The sequence below is a fragment of the Polypterus senegalus genome, chromosome 4, assembly GCF_016835505.1.
Source record: "Polypterus senegalus isolate Bchr_013 chromosome 4, ASM1683550v1, whole genome shotgun sequence".
Taxonomy (NCBI): domain Eukaryota; kingdom Metazoa; phylum Chordata; class Cladistia; order Polypteriformes; family Polypteridae; genus Polypterus; species Polypterus senegalus.
In genome coordinates, this window is record NC_053157.1 from 148,623,140 (window position 1) to 148,644,004 (window position 20,865).

Here is a 20,865-nt window from a genome sequence, read left to right on the forward strand (position 1 = left end):
CATGATATGGATTTGGTCAAAATCTACCATGCAAATTTCTGAGGAACATGGCTTAAAGTGTATTCACTGTGTACTCAGCTTTAATTTAAAAGACATTTTATATCTTGTTAGTTGAAGAATATTATCTGCATACAGTTTTTCTTTTTTATGTTATTATGTATTTATTTTACATCTTTAAAGTCTGATACTGTCCAGTTGATGTTATGAAGTATGATTTTAGAAAAGTACAGATAAGTCTTAAGTATTTTGGATGTTTCCAAGAAAAAACAAATCACAGGTCTTTCTGTATTTGTTTAAAGTAATGTAAATTATTGTAGCTTTTTTGCACTGTAGTTAGAGCACAGTAGTCCACTTTTGCTTTGTCTTGAGCTTGAATAGTGTGCTAGTTACTGGTGTTTAGCTCTTAAGGGATACAACTGTTAACACTGTAAACTGTAATGTATTTTAGAATATTTGAAGTTGAGGTAACATCATCTAATCTTATTTATCAGTGGAAGAGATGGAGAAAAAAGATCCAATATTTTTCTACTGATTCTAGGAAAAACAAAAACTTGGGTCCTACCTGGGCATTCTACATTATATCACAGTGCAGGATGTTATATATTGTCATGATTTTCATCATTTTGTAATTTTTTTTCATGGGTTTAATACATTTTTCCTCTGTTATTATTCATTTTTATAAGGATTTTCGTTTACAGAGAGCTTAGTTTCACTCATTGTTTTACTGTTGTTTTTAATGTTTATTTTTTAATCAAGTTTTAATATTACTTTAGTGGCATCTTGTTTTTTAGTGGGTAGTGCCATTTTGAGTACTCTGTGATAGGAAATGTGTTCCCAGACATGTGACATCTTTGGCAAAACATCATTTAAGTTAGCATCCACGTATATGTATTTTTGTTTGTGCAAGTTTCTGGATACTTTCTCAAAACACTTTTTGGAAATGTGTACTTTAAATATTTGGTTACTGAGTTTCATTTAAGGAACTCTTGACTTGGATTTTTGTCTTGCAATTGGGGTTTGACACATGATTGTTTGTTTTCTGGTTCTGAACACCTGCCTTTTTTGCTTGTTTTTTTATACACATTTCATCAGCTGGATCTTTTCTGTTGCTCTGATGCCTTCTACTTATTCATCCCATGATATTACTTGTGTGGTTTTAATGGTATCATATTTCGGGTTTGATACTGGATCCTTAACTGCTTTAATTCTAATGTCTTCCACCCACTCTGAGACTGCATTTCAAAGCCAGCAGGAGTAGGCTTTATTATACATTTTTTTATTAATATTTAGAAACATTTTGATAGGTTTATAGTTTCTAAGAGCCAGTGAGTCCCATCACTGCAAAGGTATCAGTTAATGGCCTCTTAGTTTGTTTTGTACTTATTGTATTATTCATTGCATATTCCTTAGCAGTTACTTGGATTGGGTGTTATGTTTAACATATGCACTATGTTGGTAATATTGCAATATGCCATAGTAATATTGTTTATAGTGCTGTTCTTATTAAAATTATTTTTAAATACCATAGAAGGAAGTGGATTTCTGCAGAAATGAAGGTTGACATCGAATTCTTAATTAAAATGAATATGAATGAAGGTAATTATGAAATTATGTTAATCTAATAGTTATAGAGGAGATCTTACAGGACAACTGCTGAGTGTAAAAAGAAATGCAAATGGGCTAGCTTTGTTAAAGTAAAGTTAGTAGCCCAGACAAATGACATATTCACAAAAAAGCTGTAATTAAATGTAAATTTTCTGCTCTGGCTGCAATGAAATTATGCCTGTCCAAATTGTACTATACTTGAACATTGTGCCATATGGCACCAGGCCAAATGGTAAGCATTATAAGCACAGTGAGCTTTGTCAGCTATTGAAGACTTTATAACATATTCTGAAGTGCTTTTTATAATACTGTTTTTTAATGAATGCCATTTAATCTCTCATCTTTTATACAGGTCTTTACACACAATAGTTTACCTTTAAATGAAAAAATGTATACCTTTGTCATCTATAGGGAAAAAGAAAGTATTGAAAAGCACATATATATCAATAACTTGATTTGAAACACTGTTAAGTCTTTACATGATTTGTTCCTTAACAGGTTGTAGCAAGTAGTTGTAAAAAATGGGAGCTTTATTAAGCACAAATACATGCAATTAATACCCTGAGAACACAGAAAAAATAATGAATAGAGTGAGATAAAACTGTATTCACCAAAAAATTATTATTGTAGAATACTGTACCTTTTCTTATTCTTCCAGTAGTTCTTGTTGTGGCCTTCATCTGGAACAACTTAGTGGTTCTGCTTTTGACCACATCTTTTTATTTAAGCAATCCTCATTCTTGCCTCATTATACAAGTCACTATATTTAAAGCACATCAATTCAGCCAACTATATACACCATGCTCTGAAATGTAATTTTGCTCATGTTTTCTTTGTTTATTTAGAATAAACCTAATTAACTAAAATGTAATATGTTAAGCTCAGTCTAATAATTTTAGGATAGGAGCATTACTTTCATAATACAGTTAATAAACAATACAAAATATGCTTTGTATATTAGATGATTTGACCTAAGGTAATATGCTTATGCATACCAAAGTGAGAGAAGGGCCTATATACCTAGTGGGAGCTTTAGTAAGAACTGCTTATATTTCTCACTTTATTCCATTCTATTCTATCCATACTTGAACATAAAGTACTTCTAGTTTCAGACTAGATTTATTTGCTGTTGTGTAGTTTAATCAAGTTTGCACGTATCACGTAATTCATATTTTATATGTTTTCAATATATAATAGGAGTTCACAGTTATTACAAATTACCAAAAGTAAACTCTGTTGCTAAAATTAATAAATTAAGATTTTTGGGTTCACATCGTGTGCTTGCTCATTTTCCATGTTTTTTGTATGTTTTCTGCACCAGGTAGTCTGGTTAATTGACAGTTCCAAACTTGTGTTGTGTGAGAATGAATGGATGTGAATGTGTGTGTGTGTATGTATGTATGTGAGAATGGGTCCTGCGGTGTACTTTTGTCCTGCTCATGATGGTTTGCTAGTCTGTCATGACCTTGACCTGCATTTAATGGGTTTCAGCATGTTATATTGATTATCTGAGATTTTTATTATCAAGATGAGGTATTCAATGGAATCTAACAGGATTTATTTTCTTTCGTACCACAAAAATCACAGGGTTTTTTCAGTTTACTATTAGATTTTGTATTTTTAGTTTTATTAATTTTTAATGTTGTGTTTTTCTCAATTTTATTATTTTACAGCATTCAGTATCTACTCAATTGCTACTAAATACTGTACAAGAATATAATGATGATGGTTAATGATTAAAAGACTTCATCAGGTGCAATCACCTTTTTACTACAGACTTGTATTAAAATTCATCTTGGCCTCTTTCGCTTTATATAAAACACTGAAACACTGTATAAAATTTTAATGTTAATCAGATTAATATTATGCAAAAAGTATATAAATCGTTTGAAGTATATATAACACAGTTGTTTCCATTGTTTTGTCCAGATTTACTGTAGAAGTACTGAAGAATTGGGTTTTACAGTACATGAAGCATGAATACAGCTACAAAGGACAAAAGGACTAGGGGAAACTGTAAACAATGCTGCTTGCATCCATGTTAGAAATTATGAAGATAGCTCTTTTCAATAATACAAATCTGTTTATATTTTTTTTTAGTATTTAGGATATTCTAAAATTATGTTTACTTTGTCAGTTTCACTGGTCAGAAGGAAAGTGAGTCATATTCCAGTCCCGTATTATATTTAGTCATGCTAGTACACACACGTTGGTCCCAAAATGCACTTGTCACAATTATGCTTTTACTGCCTTTATAACTTATTATTCATTGAGCTAAATGGCTTAAAACATCAGAGGATGCTTTAGGAAATGCTGGAGTAATTTTTTACTGAATGGAATTGATGAAAATTAATATACAGTTTTTAACTAGGTAAACAACACTATTAGTAGCATGCTGAGGGATCTGTTTCCTTTCAGCGGCAAGCTTTTTTTTGTGTTACAAAATAGAAATGTAAAAACTTTGTATAATTTATTCAAATATAACAGTATTAAATTATTTTATTCTTTTACTCACTAAATGCAAATGCATTAGTTAGCTTTACCAATAAAGTATTTGTTTCAAACAGAGTTATGTTAATAGTCATTTAATCCAAATTAGTAACCTTATTAATCTAATTTGGGTTGGCGTTCCATGTATGGAATGTGTCTGACTCTTCACTCTTTAACTTCACACTGTTAAACTGATTTTGTAAAATAAATTGAATAAATCCTTTTTCAAGCATATCAATACCAATACATATTTTTAAGTTCTACAGTCATACTTGTTTATTTTCTGTCTGCCTCTCTTGATGATATATATAGCTGTGACAGGGTTGGCAGATCATCGCAGACATTTTGTCTCCATCAGCTCTATTTAATTTATCCCAAACTGTTAGAGAAATACAGTCTGCTTAATATTGTAAATTTTCTCCCAAGAAGCTATGCCAGGCATACCTCTCACAAGCAGTGCTCAGGAGCAACCTTTTTTCTTTCCTCTCAGTCTGGAATAACAGCAATTCAGTTCATGACTGCACTGCAAAAAAACGTATATATATCTTATGCAGTATATGAGATATATAAAATATAATATGTCTAATTTGAGATGTCATGTTTTAATTTGCTACCCAAAGCAGGTAACAATGTACTTTTACTTGGAAAACCAAGATCTTTGTTCCATCTTCGCTGTTTATGCAATGCCTACATTTCTGCTGCTCTTGTACAAATCAGTTTCTCAGTCTTATGGCTGCCTGCACTCTAACTTGTTAATATGATTCCAAAGTATTTAAATTGTTCCACTGTTCCTTCACCTGTAGAGAGCAAACAAATCTTTTTCAGGAATGAATTATGAGTTTAAATTTGGAAGTGCCAGTTCTCATGTTGATTATGGCAAACTTGTTGTGGTGTGCTTAAAAGTTCATTCACATAATGCCAAGGAGACAACACTCATGTTCTGAATGACACACTATATACTTCCCAATCCTTACTTGCCTTCTAAAATACTGCCCATTTAAAATAAACATATAAGAGGAAAAAAGATATGCTCTTGGTTGAATACTGCACCTCTTAAATGGATTTGAGCGAAAGCAGACACAGTTCACATAATTCAGATACAAGCACTGACTGACATGCACCAATGATCTGAAGACCGTAAACCCTTTCAGCACCTTCTCCTGGATGGCATGGGTGACACAGGCATTTTTAGTGTTAATTTCAACCTCCTACAAATAGGCTTTCCCAAGGAGGTTGAGCAACATGACCCTCTAATAACTGACAGACATCCTGTTGTCCTCTTCTTCAAAAAAGAGGAACCACCAGTTCAGTCTTAAGATACCCTGTATATTTTCAATTTCTGACAGTGTGCTACTCAAGATACCCTCACACTGTCCTGTCCTTTCAGCATTTCATGTCAGAACATATCCATTCTTGCCATTACTGAGTTTGAGACATCAGCCAAATTCTCTTGCCATTGCATTTATAGAGCTTCACTCCTTCACCTGGTTTAAAAGTTCATCAAAGTATTTCTTCAACAGTTAAGGTCAATGTTCCCCTACTCCCTCAATACTTCGTTCACACTCACTGCCCGAAAATATTCCCAAGATGCAGCACATCTTCCATAACTAAGAGGGTACCTAATTTCAAATTAAAGCATTCTTTAGTTGTTCCATGATAACCTTGATACTCAGTTTGTTTTCTAGTACTTCACAGATGACACTCCAGCTTTCCAACCCAGGTCACCACCAGTTTCTGATTAGTTGGCGTCTTAGCACCTCTTTTGGAGTATCCAAAAACAGATCGTTTATATTAGTCCTAAAATACTGTGGTAGCAAATTATTGTAACAAGCTGTACAGCTTTGAGTACCTTCTTTTTTGTACAAGGTGTTTCTTATGGACTCAATTCAAGCAAATCCAGTTAAATTTAACCACTCATACTCAGATTAGGCTAGTGTTTAGTTGGATTATGCACATGCATCCTCAGTACAACTCTAAAAATCACTGTGAAGCCACTATTTTATCCACGCCACGGCCCATAATTTTCAGCCTTGCACATCACATGAGTCAATTTTAGTCACGATATTTTCAGTTCAAGACTGTTGACCAACTTCATTGTGCAAGCGGTGAGCAATTCAGTGCAGCTTGGTGCTAAACCTGTGTGTGCTATGTGGGTTAGCTAGTAACCAGGTGCTCCACAGCAAGTGCCTGCTGTTCTGGTGAAGTCTCTTATGTTCTTCATGGTGTCACTGTTTGTTTGGCACTGCCCATTAGTCTAGCTTACAAAAATCCACTTTATTCAGAACTGGATGTGTTCAAATATGATTTATATGTAACAAGTCAGTAATGGTGTGAACTTTTATTTAGTTTACAAATTAACATGGTTTAATTAAAGGTTACTCTAACACTGTATGTGATACTATTCGAAATTAGGAATTGTTTTAACCTACTGTATGTTTTTTCACAATTTTGTATTTTAAAATATGTTCATAATTCATAACAGTCATTGTGAGGACAATCAAACAAAGTTAAATTTATTTTTATTGTGCATTTAGCATTCCTAATCTTGATACAAATTAAATTTAACAGAGAAAAACATGAAAATCGGTATTTAACACCTCTAATTAATAAAGTATTGATTATATAAGTGCAGGATTTATGTTGGTGAAATGTTTTATATTTGAATTGGTTAAAAATTAGGTAAAAGCCGGTGAAATATTTCAAGTTTGTTGACAGAAAAAAAACATTCAAAATCCACCACCTTTACAATTGATGTTTTTATTATTTTACTATCTTGTTAATAGTGAAGTTAAACCTTGAGATAGTTGTAAACATTTGATTACAGTGTACACTTTGCCCCTAATTTTGATTGTAATAAAGTAGGAGATATAGTTTAGACTCTTCTGCTTCTGTATTTTAATTATTCCACCCACACATATGCATATAATTGATCTATACCATCGATGCAAAATTTTAAATGTTTTTTGTAATTTATTTTAAATTACAGTAAATGGAAAAATAATTATGCTGTTAACAAGCCTAACTTCTTTATTAGCTAAATTGTAATTCTTTTTTGTATCTAATTTCTGAACTGTAAAAAGTTGCCAGCTTCAATTCTGTATAGTTGGTAATGGCTACTTTAGTACATTTGTCGTTGGACACTATTTAAAGCTCAAATTGAATGAAGCATTATAAATAATATCATCAGTTTAAACTTTTTCCCAAGCTACAATGAGTGATTGTTGTTACTACATGATAACTATTATACTGAACGTGAAATTAGCATTTAGCTTCAGACTAAAGAGACAAAACACCTGGTATATTTAATATTAAGAAAATTAAAAATATTTCAAAATGTTAATAGGTAAAATTATTTGTTATTTCTGTCATTTATTTATGTACGATGTCTCACATGAAAGATTAAACGTTTCAACCTGAATTGTTAAAGAATACTTTCTTGTTGAAGAATTTAGACACCCTGTTCTCCTTTTGCTAATTTCTGTTCACTTTCCTAACCAAGCAATTTTTTTTGTTCGTCTAGCCATTATGGAGTAGATGCTAAAACTTTAGTTTGATATAATGTGCTACATTTTTATGTAAGTTGTGATTTCATATAACCAGGTGTATTGTACAGTCAGGCAAAAAAAAAAACATCTTTTAAACTTTTATACTAAACAGAAGCAAGTTCATATTGCTTCCCTGTACGTTATTAAGCACTGAAATTAAAACCTGTATCAATGATTTCTCCTGTTTACTGTTCTCCTGAACCCAGTTTGGCACTTTATAACTTATTTACATTGTGTGTTTGTTGATTTCGTGAATTATCCAATTTCTACTGTTTGTAGTTGTTCTTTTATGCACTCTTAATCATTACTGTGAAGGATATGAATGTGCAAGTTGAAATAATAAAAGCTGCAATAAAAACAGATTCTGTTCAGTCATTTTTTGTCTCTTTCATTTTTGCTTCTAAGAAGAAACCGCAAACCAAAGTTTACATTTGGGGCCTAGGGTTCCAAATATTGGAATGCGAGTTTAGGAGAAAATGTCCAACCAAAAAAAGATAAGGAGGTAAGCATCAAACATTAACTATGTTCATGTATTGATAAGTAAGCTAAAAATGCATTTAAGTTTGTGTGTGTGTGTGATTTTTTTTTCTTTGTAAGTGAGTCATGATAAAGAATCAAACAATTTTTTTTTCTTAAAAGACCTGACTGAGCAATCCTGCCTTGCAGTATTTTACTAAAAAATAGATTTGTTTGGAAAAACAATATGGCATAGTGTGCTGCTGATTATAGTCTCTGCTGAAGTGCCTTTTCTGTAGAACTTAAACGTTCTCTCTGCATTGTGTGGGTTTTCTCTAGGAAGTATAGATGCCTCCCTCCATCCCAGAGCATGAATTAGGTTGACTGGCAAGTCTAAATTGGTATATGTCATTATGTCATATCATCTACTGTTAAACCATACTTCTAAAATTTTTATTATTATGCTGTCTTAAGGAATTGTTCTGTTCTGTATATTGTATTGTATTGACCCCCTACTTTTGACACCCACTGCACGCCCAACCTACCTGGAAAGGGGTCTCTCTTTGAACTGCCTTTCCCGAGGTTTCTTCCATTTTTCCCTACAAGGTTTTTATTGGGAGTTTTTCCTTGTCTTCTCAGAGAGTCAAGGCTGGGGGGCTGTCAAAAGGCAGGGCCTGTTAAAGCCCATTGCGGCACTTCCTGTGTGATTTTGGGGCTATACAAAAATAAACTGTATTGTATTGTATAGTCAGTCAGTGTGGGTGGCTGCTGGAGTGTACCCTGGAATGGTTTTGCCATTCTGTTCAAGTTTGCTCCCTCACTTACTCCTGGTGCAGTCTATGCTGTTGTTATGGTCCCCATTGTCCTGTGTCAGAAAATGGATGGAACTGAAACAGTGAGCAGTGTTTATTGCCTAGGTTAGCATAATGTGTCTTTCTATACAATACAAAGACGAAACAAATTTGTCCATCTTGCTTTTTTTGTTAACTAATAAAGGTGGACAATAAAATTCTCCTATACAGGTAAAATATGTTTTGACAACTTAGACACCATAATGGATGGTACAGTGGTTAGCACCATATGGTTGTTTAAAACTGGGTTCAAATTCCACCCAGGACACATTCAGTATGTAGCTTACACATTCTCCCTTAAGTTTGGTGGCTACCTTGTTCTGGATGGTGTAGAGATAGGCTGTTGTCCTCAGCCACCCTAAACTGTTTAAAAGCCTGGATGACTATAATTCTAGTCCTGAGATGGTTGCTGATGTAATTTCAGATTTACATTCATGACATTTCTTCTTCAGCTTTCAGTTTTAGCAATTTTTAATTATACATACTACATACATTTATATTTTACATTTACTGTACTTCTTTGGCTGGTGACTTTATCGAAGGCGACTTACAACATTTGAGTTTGAAATGGTTACTTACAGGTGAAGTGACTTGCTCATTGTCATACAGTGTCAATAACTGGATTTAAACCCCCAGGGCTTAAAGTCCAAAACCTCCACTACTATGACACACCTACTCAGTTACAGCACCTTATATATTTTACGTTTTTTTTTCTAAAAATTTTTGCAGCTTTTACTTTCACATTATCTTTGTCAGGTTAGTTTACTAAGACTTTGGAACTTATTAACCCTTAGTTTGCTGGTTTGGTACCCTATGCTTTTGCTCAACTTGCTATCATTGTATAGTTTGTTGTGAGCACTGCTGCACTCCTGAAAGTTTGTATCAAAGAACAGAAGGTGTTACAGGAGCTTTAATTCTCACATGTTTATTGTCTAAGTATGGGAAAAATGCTTTCCTTTTTGATTTGTATATAAAAGGATAGATGTTCAAAAACATATGAGAAATATGTATTGGATACAGATCATGCAGGACAGCTGTCAGCTTCAGCAAATGATGAAAAAGAGGAAGAAGCCATGTCCATTAATCTTCCCAACAGAAGAGTAACAATAGAGGAACTCACACTATAGGAGAGGTTATAGATTTATACTGTAGGTGATGACAAACTGAAAGAAGCAATGAGTAACTGCCTTTATGGTCAACCAAAAAAGTCTGACTGTCTTAAAAAGTACTGAATTTTACATGTGTTTGTATCAAAACGCAAAAATTAGGGTGTGAACAAAAACGAAATTGTACATTGAAATTACTTGATCATATCAAAATACTCAGTGTCCAAATACTAGTAATGCCACCTGTCTCATACCTGAATAAAAATGTATGCCACCAGCAGTGTAAGAAGGTGGCGGACAAAAACATGGTGTTTTGACTGTGTTAAGTGATTGAATTTCATGTGTCTAGATGGTTACCTGTGCTAGTTTCAGCTGTCATTTCTCGATCTGTCATGCATTAATTCTCTCTCTTTAAGCTATCATTCTTCTCTTTGTTTGCCAGCAACCACTACTTAACTGATCAGCTATGTCTTATTCTTGTTTCAAAAAGTGCTTTTCTCATCATCTGAAAATATCAACCTTGCGGGAATCTCCAAATACAGTACATGAGAAAGTTATTTGTGAATGAATGTCGGCTAAGGGAATTTCTTCCTTCATAAAAATAAAATCACCACAATTTACAGAATACAGAGTACACCATTTGGGCTTTTAAGTGGTGTTGTGCTATATAAGAATACATTAAACTGAAAAGTGTTTACTTTCTAATTTGTGAACATGAATAATACATTAATATCATATATGAAAATCTGCACAGTTTGATTTGGCATTTATCCACTCAAATTTCATTTTGTACATGTAAGGGTTTTACCACAGATGCATCTGATTTATTGTTGTCTAATTTAACTGACATGTTTGCTAGATTTTTATTCCGAACATTTACACACATATTATAAAGGCTTTGCCCTCAAGCATCAATCCTTACAGGATCCACTTTGAACATGGTACATAACTGAAAATGTTCCTCACACCATGATCTATTGTATCTAGCTTTCAAGACAATTCTGTAATCCATCTACATATTACAGATTGAATTCCTGCCTCCTCATATTTAAAAAAAAAAATACTCCTCCCTTGTATTAATTATTCCAACATTTTTGAAGAACAAGTAAATAGTATATTTACTACCCTATTAGATGATCATACTGTGTCCATATAAAGTTCTAGGGTATTAGAAAATGATAATCAAGTTTATTCTCCTGTGTTCATTGTACAGTGAAATTCTTATTTGTAGGCCTCCTGCAATGCAAATAAAATGTAAATAGCATGCATATATACTGTAGATATGTGGTATAATATATGTATGTGTGTGTGTATGTATGTATGTGTATATATAATATGTATATATACACTGTATATATATATATGTATGTGAGTGTGTGTGGATGTGTATGTATATATATATATGTATATATATATATATATATATATATATATATATATATATATATATATATATATATATATGTGTGTGTACTGTGTGTGTATATACAGTGGTGTGAAAAACTATTTGCCCCCTTCCTGATTTCTTATTCTTTTGCATGTTTGTCACAAAAAATGTTTCTGATCATCAAACACATTTAACCATTAGTCAAATATAACACAAGTAAACACAAAATGCAGTTTTTAAATGATGGTTTTTATTATTTAGGGAGAAAAAAAATCCAAACCTACATGGCCCTGTGTGAAAATGTAATTGCCCCTGAACTTAATAACTGGTTGGGCCACCCTTAGCAGCAATAACTGCAATCAAGCGTTTATAACTTGCAATGAGTCTTTACAGCTCTGGAGGAATTTTGGCCCACTCATCTTTGCAGAATTGTTGTAATTCAGCTTTATTTGAGGGTTTTCTAGCATGAACCGCCTTTTTAAGGTCATGCCATAGCATCTTAATTGGATTCAGATCAGGACTTTGACTAGGCCACTCCAAAGTCTTCATTTTGTTTTTCTTCAGCCATTCAGAGGTGGATTTGCTGGTGTGTTTTGGGTCATTGTCCTGTTGCAGCACCCAAGATCGCTTCAGCTTGAGTTGACGAACAGATGGCGGACATTCTCCTTCAGGATTTTTTGGTAGACAGTACAATTCATGGTTCCATCTATCACAGCAAGCCTTCCAGGTCCTGAAGCAGCAAAACAACCCCAGACCATCACACTACCACCACCATATTTTACTGTTGGTATGATGTTCTTTTCTGAAATGCTGTGTTCCTTTTACGCCAGATGTAACGGGACATTTGCCTTCCAAAAGTTCAACTTTTGTCTCATCAGTCCACAAGGTATTTTCCCAAAAGTCTTGGCAATCATTGAGATGTTTCTTAGCAAAATTGAGACGAGCCCTGATGTTCTTTTTGCTTAACAGTGGTTTGCATCTTGGAAATCTGCCATGCAGGCCGTTTTTGCCCAGTCTCTTTCTTATGGTGGAGTCGTGAACACTGACCTTAATTTAGACAAGTGAGGCCTGCAGTTCTTTAGACGTTGTCCTGGGGTCTTTTGTGACCTCTCGGATGAGTCGTCTCTGCGCTCTTGGGGTAATTTTGGTCGGCCGGCCACTCCTGGGAAGGTTCACCACTGTTCCATGTTTTTGCCATTTGTGGATAATGGCTCTCACTGTGGTTTGCTGGAGTCCCAAAGCTTTAGAAATGGCTTTATAACCTTTACCAGACTGATAGATCTCAATTACTTCTGTTCTCATTTGTTCCTGAATTTCTTTGGATCTTGGCATGATGTCTAGCTTTTGAGGTGCTTTTGGTCTACTTCTCTGTGTCAGGCAGCTCCTATTGAAGTGATTTCTTGATTGAAACAGGTGTGGCAGTAATCAGGCCTGGGGTGGCTACGGAAATTGAACTCAGGTGTGAGAGACCACAGTTAGGTTATTTTTTAACAAGGGGGCAATTACTTTTTCACACAGGGCCATGTAGGTTTGGATTTTTTTTGTTCCTAAATAATAAAACCATCATTTAAAACTGCATTTTGTGTTTACTTGTGTTATATTTGACTAATGGTTAAATGTGTTTGATGATCAGAAACATTTTGTGTGACAAACATGCAAAAGAATAAGAAATCAGGAAGGGGCATATATATATGTATATATATATATATGTATATATATATATATATATATATATATATATATATATATATATGTATATATATATATATATGTATGTGTGTGTGGATGTGTATGTATGTAGACTATTTATTTTTACAACAAAAATTCAACTTAGCACCTAAAAATTTTATGCTTTGCTTTGTAGATGTCTGTCTTCTGCAGTGTTTGTCCATATGATTGGATTTTAAAAAATAGTATTTTTGTATATTGTGTCATCTTTTTTTTCCTAATGAAATAAGCCTCTTGTGCCTTTGGCTGGATGCAGCATTGTAAACATGTAGCTTTATCAGTAAACCTCATCATGTTCAAATATGACTTATTGTGTGTTTTTAGATTTTGCGTAGGTGGAATGATACAACCTTTCCAATCCTATAGATTGTGAAAGGCTCAAAGGGAAAAGTAAGTCTTGAGTAAAACCAAAGGAGCTGACCTTGATACTTATCTCTATTCATCCGTAGATGAGAGTGTAATTGCTTCTGGCAATGAGGAATACTCTTATTGTTGCTTATAAAGAATCTAAAGCTTTCCGGTTATTTGTGAGCAGTTCAGTGTGGTAAAGATTAAAGTGGTAAATAGAGCATGTGATGCTGGAACAGCACTTATGAATAAGGCTGTAGCCATCATTTCCAGACGGATATAGACGTTAATTCTTCACTTGGACAAAAAGACAAATGTCAAAGCTTTTTAAATTACATCTTATAAATGTATTTTGCCATTTTTTATAGCCTGCACAATTATGCAAAGCTGTTTAATTGGTGACTACTTCTCCCCAGACTTCCCAAAATTGCCTTGGGACTTGTAATTGTAATATGTGGCAAGTCACTGTGGATTGTTCTTTTGCAGGATGACCGAGTTTGTATATGTTAAAGTTAATTTAAACATTTGTTTCAAATAGAGAAGCACTTCAAATGTTGGGTGTGGAGTATTTGCCCTAACACAAACCTTTAAGATAATTCTCAGTGTCAGTAAGACAGTGTTTATACCCTGTTCTAGGACTATGTGGAGTCTACATGTTTTCTCCATGTCCGAGTGGATTTTCTCTGAGTAGTTCAGTTTCTTTCCACAACCTAAATATACAGTAGGCAGATTAAATGAGTGTTAATGCGTGAGTAAGCAAGCCCTATGATGATTTGTCAACCTGTACAGAGTTAGCTTCGGCTTGCACCAGGACATTTCCATCTACCCTGTTGTCTTCTATTTGATGTTCATCAAACTAAAATAGTGGAGAGTTGGCAACTTTCAAAAAGCATATTTGATATTGTTTGTGAATATTAGGGCAATTTGAAAGAGAACAGATCATTTAGTCTAAGATAATCATTCCTGCTCACCAAGTGTTTCCAGAATAACATCAAATCATGGTCTGAAAATCCCTAAAGTCATACTCTCTAATACTACAGTACTTTATATATAATGTGTGTGTGTGTGTGTGTGATGCAAAGTTGACTGACTTTTTCACTCACTCATTCAACAAAAACACATTCTTGTATAGTTAAAAGGTTGAAATTTGGCAGGATGGTACATCTAGATCAGTAGCTGTCCTCTAAGAAAAGACATTTTGCTATATCAATATTTAGGGGCAAACCCTACCTACAACAGAAAAACTAATTACCCCCAAATCTAAAAAATGCTTTGATGGATTTGATTGGAATTTGATAATGTTATGAAAAAATAGCTCACATAGTAATTTTATTTGTCAATGCATTATTTACTTTTGATATTTATTTATATTATGCTTAATTACATACTGTGTACTTTAGCAAAAAAAGAAGAAATTGACAGGCCACGAGAATAACAGCAGTAACCAATAAGTTGGATGGACATCTGGAGACTGGGCAGTGACCTGGATAGGAAAAAGAAAATTAAAAGTTTAGACAAGAAAAGGCCATTCAGCCCAACAAAGCTCGCCAGTCCTGTCCACTTAATTCTTCTAAAAATAAATCAGGTGTAGTTTTGAAAGTCCCTAAACTCTTACAGTCTATTTGATATCTTATTCCAACCTTAACAAGTTTCCAACTGTGTCCCCGTGTTCTTGATGAACTCATTTTAAAATTACAGTCTTGATCCACTGTACTAATTTCCTTCATAATTTTAAACACTTCAATCATGTCACCTCTTAATCTTCTTTGCTTAAACTGTAAAGGCTCAGCTCTTTTAATCTTTCCTCATAATTCAACCCCTGTAGCCCTGGAATCAGCCTAGTCGCTCTTCTCTGGACCTTTTCTAGCACTGCTATGTCCTTATTGTAGCCTGGAGACCAAAACTGCACACAGTACTCAAGATTATGTCTCACCAGTGCATTATAAAGGTTGAGCATAACCTCCTCAGGACTTCTACTTCACACATCGTGCTATATATCCTAACATTCTTCTTAATGGCTTCTGAACACTGTCGGTAAGTTGATAGCGTGGAGTCCACTGTGACTCCTAAATCCTTCTCATAAGGTGTACTCTAAATTTTCAAACCTCCCATTGTGTGTTGATGATAATTGATTCAAAATCATCTGCCAATCCACCTATCTTGGTATCATCTGCAAACTTAAGCAGCTTGTTACATATACATACGTATATAAAATAGCAGCAGCCCTACCACTGAGCCCCGTGGAACACCACTCTTAACATGAGCAGATTCAGGTTCTTCATACCATAACCTACTGTTTCCTGCGTCTGAGCCAATTCTGCACCCATCTAAAAACATCACCCTGAACTCCCACTTCTTTTAGTTTGATGCCCAACCTTTCATGTGGCACCTTATCAAATGCTTTCTGAAAATCAAGATTAATAATATCATATGCTCTACTTTCATCATATGCTTTTGTTGCTTCCACATAGAATTCCAGCATCTTAGTAAAACGCGACCTCCCTCTTCTGAACCCATGCTGACTGTTCAGCAAAACTCCTGTACTTACCATCTGTTGCTCTTTTCCTTACTAATTCCTTCCATTAATTTTCCTGTGATATATGTTAAGCTTATTGGCCTATAGTTGATGCACCTGCCCAGTCACCCTTTTCATATATCACGATGATAATTGTAATTTTGTAATTTCCCCAGTGCGCAGTGACTTCCTAAAAAATGTGTGTCAAGGGTTTTTATATGTACCTAGCCTCCTTAACCAGCAAACCCGCGATTCTCAAAAGAATCGCAAATCCAAGAATGGCAATCACTTTCTGTTCCCTCCGATATTTGGAGGGAAGAAAAATCATGGAAGTTGGGTGCGTCCTGGGAAAGTTTTCATTTAATTAAATAAACATATTTGTACTAAAGCAGTTTCTTTTTGGAGCCGTGACTTATCTGGTTCTGGTGTTTCATAAGCGCGTTGTAGGTTCCTGCATTCATTGTTTATATCCATGCAGTCTCGTTTTTGTTTTTCTATGGCTGTGTCGTTAGCTAGAAGTCGTTTGCTGACGGCGGCGGATTCGCTTGCAGAAGTGACCATGGCGGCGGATCCGGGCTTGGAGGGCTACATTACTAAACGAAGGTGGTATATGCAGTGGTGTGGGCGGTCGCGTTCGGGCGGCAGTGGTAGTGTGTACAGCTTGCTTGTGGCCTCTGGCATCTGTGCATATATACAACCTGGCGTGCACGCTTTACCTCAAGTTTAGTTTACAGGTCGTGTTGTTTGGGCGCCACGTACTGACTCTGGGAAGCCGCTGGGTTTGACTCTGGGGCGCTGAGGCGCAGTGTGTGTGCGCTTTCGATGCGTCTGGCATCTGTGCATATATACAACCTTTGTTTAGTAATATAGATAAATCGAAGGCAGATATAATCTGGCTCTAGTGATTTGTTTGAATTCATCCTATTTAATCTGAGCAGTACTTCTTCTTCTACAATTCCCATACCCTTCAATACCTCCTTAGTAGTCCCGTTTACCGCTGGGAGGTTATCCACTTCCTCACTTGTGAAGACCTCAGAAAAATGCAAGTTTAGAGCATCCACTATTTCACTGTTTGTATTTTTTAATTCCCCTTTACTATTTCTAATGCACTTCACCTTTTCCTTGACTGTTCTTTTACTACTAAAATACTGAAACAATCTCTTAGGATTGTCTTTCACCTTATCTGCTGTATTCCTCTCCAACTGTCTTTTAGCCTCCCTAATATCCTTTTTAATGGTTGTCTTCAGGTTCTCATACACTCACTTTGGAGTTATTAGTCTTATACTGTATGCCTTATAAAGCTGTTTTTTTCCTTTGCAGCTTCTCTTTTAACTCTATTAACCTACTGTGGAGTTTATTTTTAAATTTCCTATTAATTCCAAATTTAGGTATGTATCTGTCCTGCATTACATGTAAAACATTTTTAAACCTGTTCCACTGCTCCTCGACCGTCTCCACATTTAAAAGCTTATTATCTCAGTCTATCCTCCTTAGACTTTGCTGCATCTGCTCAAAATTTGCCCTACCAAAGTTAAACTTAACAATTTCAGTCTTTGCATACGCACTCTTCCAAAATGCTGAGAACTGAATTATGTTATGGTCTCTTGACCCTAGTGGGTCAATCACTTCTACATCCTCGATTCTATTTTGATTATTACAGAATGCTAAATCCAGGCTAGCTTCACCCTGCATTGGTGTTTTAACATACTGTGTTAAAAACCAGTCACTGATTACTTCTAAGAACTCTTGTTCTCTGCCTTTTACAGTATTATCCCAGTTAATTTTCAGGTTGCTAGCAAGTTCCAAATGACTATAATATCCCCCGAAAAACTTGCCTTTTTAATATTGCCAAAAAGATTTACATAGAAAATATTGTCTGCATTGGTGGTCCATAACAGGGTTAGCCAGCTCCGGTCCTGGACGACTGCAGGTTTTCATTCTAACCCTTTTCTTAATGAGTGACCTGTTTTTGCTGCTACTTAACTTGCTTTGATTTCATTTTAATTGACTTGCTCTTGAAGATTCAGATGCCTTAATTGTTTCTTTTTCCTTAATTAGCTGCCAAACAATAATGAGATACAAACTGAGCCAAAACAACTGGTGACCATCACACAATACCTAAAAATAAAGAAAGGTGAAGGTCTCCTGAATGACGATCTGCTCAGCTCCACAAAACATTGTAACAGCGCTCTTAGAAAAGAGAAACTCAAGAGTTTCAAAAATGTCTGCTATTGCACAATGAGAGCAGTAACAAGTCTTGGAATTAAAGAACAGGTTTAATTAACAACAAGACTCGGCGCCTAATTAAGCAACAAGTCGGAGTGAAATTGATTGGAGTTTGAGGCCCTGACTTAGTTGGTCTTCTGTTGGCTCACTCACTTCACATTTCATTTCTGTTTAAGGAAAGAAACAAAGCAATTCAGAGGAACGATGAAGAAAAGTAGGGGAACAAATCTTTAAAAAAGAAGTCAATTAAAATGAATTCACAAGAAGTTAATTAGCAGCACAAACAGGGCACTCATTCAGAACAGGGTCAGAATGAAAACCTGCAGCCACGGTGGTCCTCCAGGACTGGAGTTGGCGATCCTTGGTTTATAACACACTCCTAAAATAAGACCTCTTTCCCTATTGTTTTCCAGGCATTGCAATGCAACTGCATTTAAACTCTGTTTGACAGAAACAGAAACCCCGCCTCCTTTTCTGTTCTTCCTTCCTTTCCTATGTATCCCTCTACATTATACTCATCCCCTTCTTTGTTATTTAGCCAGGTTTCTGCTATTGCTATAATATCATAATTATGCTCTGCTACATACAACCCCAACTCACTTGCCTTCTTTTTGATACTTCTAGCATTAAGGCAAGCTATTTGTAATGTGTTAATGTGTTCTACATTTAAATGTTGGGTTAGAATTTACATTACTACACATTTTTATTTCTACACCTTTGTTTGTAAACTACACACCCCACTCCCAGTTTAAAGAATCCTCGATTAGCCTACTGGTACACCTCCCCAATATATTGGTGGCTCTCCGATTCAGATGTAACCTGACGCAGCAGAACAGGTTCCATTTGTTCCAACAGGAGTCTGAATGCCTCATAAACCAATACCCTTTTACCCTGCACCAAGATTTCAGCCACGCGTTAACCCTTCTAGTCTCCTCGGTCTACCGTAGACTGGCTCATAGCATAGGCAGAACTTCAGATAAGACTACCTTGTCAGTTCTGCTCCTCAGCCTGGCACCTTACTCTTTGAATTTGGATTGCAGAACTGACACACTAGGCTTATGTATGTCATTTGTTCCAACATTGATAGTGACAACTGGATCCACCCCTGCTCTGGCCAAGAACCTGTTGTGGGATATGGCCGGCTTTTCATCTCTGCCAATACCCCCAGGCCGCCAGGTGGAGCCCTCCCTGCAGCATGGAGGTGCCTCGATTGCCAGCAGGGAATTATGGACGTTGGAGTTTTCCTTTACAGCCCTGCTGGATACCACGGGGGCCACTAGAAGGCGCTGCAGGGAGGAACAACGAGTATTTTCCCTACAACCTGGAAGTGCGTCTAAGTCACGTGGACAAAGGGAATGACATGCTTCCGGGTTGAAGAAAAGGAGTTTTGATCTGACCTGGAAGTGCTAAGAAGTCACATAGACAGGGGTTCAGGAGCGCTTCCGGGTCAAGGACTATAAAGGATTGTGGGAAATGCTCAGACGACAAGCTGAGCTGGGTGGAAGGGTGGCAACGCTTCTGGGAGTGGTGGATTGTGTATTATTGTGGATTATTGGTTTATTAATAAGTATTGTGGAGAGGAGGGTGCTTTGTGCCCATTATTTTGTTAATAAAACAAATATTTGGACTTTTACCTGGTGTCTGACGTATTGTCCGAGGGATCAAGGGAGCGATAGCGCCCCCTATCTGTCACACTATCCACCCTTCCAGGGAGGACCTGTTCACCTGGAAGGCAACACACTTTGCAAGATTCTCCGTTTCTGGAGCAAACCTCCTCTTCAGTCCCCCTAATGATTGAGTCCCTAACTATCACTACCTCTCTCTTTCTTGACTGGTTTTGAGGTGGATGGTTGGGCACTGTCTAGCTCTGTAAGGACATGATAACGTTTTGACACTTCTAATTCTGGGGTTGATGCCTCCGGACAGTGTGCACCCTTTACCTTGCGTCTTGTAACCGCGACCCACTATCTCTACTTGTCTGATCTTGAATATTCTCCAACGCCAACTTAGGGGTGCACACTATCTCTCTAAAGGACACCTGGGCCAGGTCCGCCAATTCTCTACAACACAGGCCAGCCAACTTCTCCTCCAGTTCAGTGGCTCTGAGCTTGAGGTGCTGGATCAGCTGACATCTCCTGCAGATGTATCCCTCAGTCCAACATCCAACAGGACTTGCATTGCACTGGCTTCATTATTAAAGTTTGATTTAGGATTACTTAAACTGCCTTAACTTTTTTTCTTTTTGTAATTAAAATTTAACTTAGTTTACAAAATTAAGCCAAAGAAAATAGATTATAGAACTGTTATAGTTGTTTTACACCTTATGTCCCCTTAAGCACCTTTACTTTTCTCCCTCTCAACTGCCTGCTGTTTTTCCTCCTTTGAGGTTACTTTTGCTTTTCTCAGTTTTTCTAACTTTGCACTCCTCTTATTCCTTACTTAAAAGCTGTCCACTCACACTGTTTGTATTCCCTCATATTAATGAACCCTTTCGCTGTTGCCCACGTATTGTTCTACCTTCGGACCGCTAAGAACTGTTCAGTCTAACATACACAAATAGTAAAACTTGCTTAGTCATTATCTGCTGCGTTGTGAAATGATGAAGCTT

The 20,865-nt window shown here is 35.8% G+C and overlaps 1 protein-coding gene across 3 annotated transcripts in view; it reads left to right on the top strand.

Moving 5' to 3' along the window:
• The window catches only part of LOC120527716 (SWI/SNF-related matrix-associated actin-dependent regulator of chromatin subfamily E member 1-related-like), an 82,286-nt gene extending 74,275 nt beyond the window's left edge, over window positions 1–8,011 (top strand). For all 3 annotated transcript variants that reach the window (XM_039751456.1, XM_039751457.1, XM_039751458.1), the window contains exons 12-13: window positions 1,529–1,596; window positions 3,535–8,011. In XM_039751456.1, coding sequence (XP_039607390.1) covers window positions 1,529–1,554 — 26 coding nt within the window. In that variant the 3' untranslated portion in view covers window positions 1,555–1,596; window positions 3,535–8,011. The remainder of the gene's footprint in view (window positions 1–1,528; window positions 1,597–3,534) is intronic.
• Window positions 8,012–20,865: the final 12,854 nt, after the last annotated feature.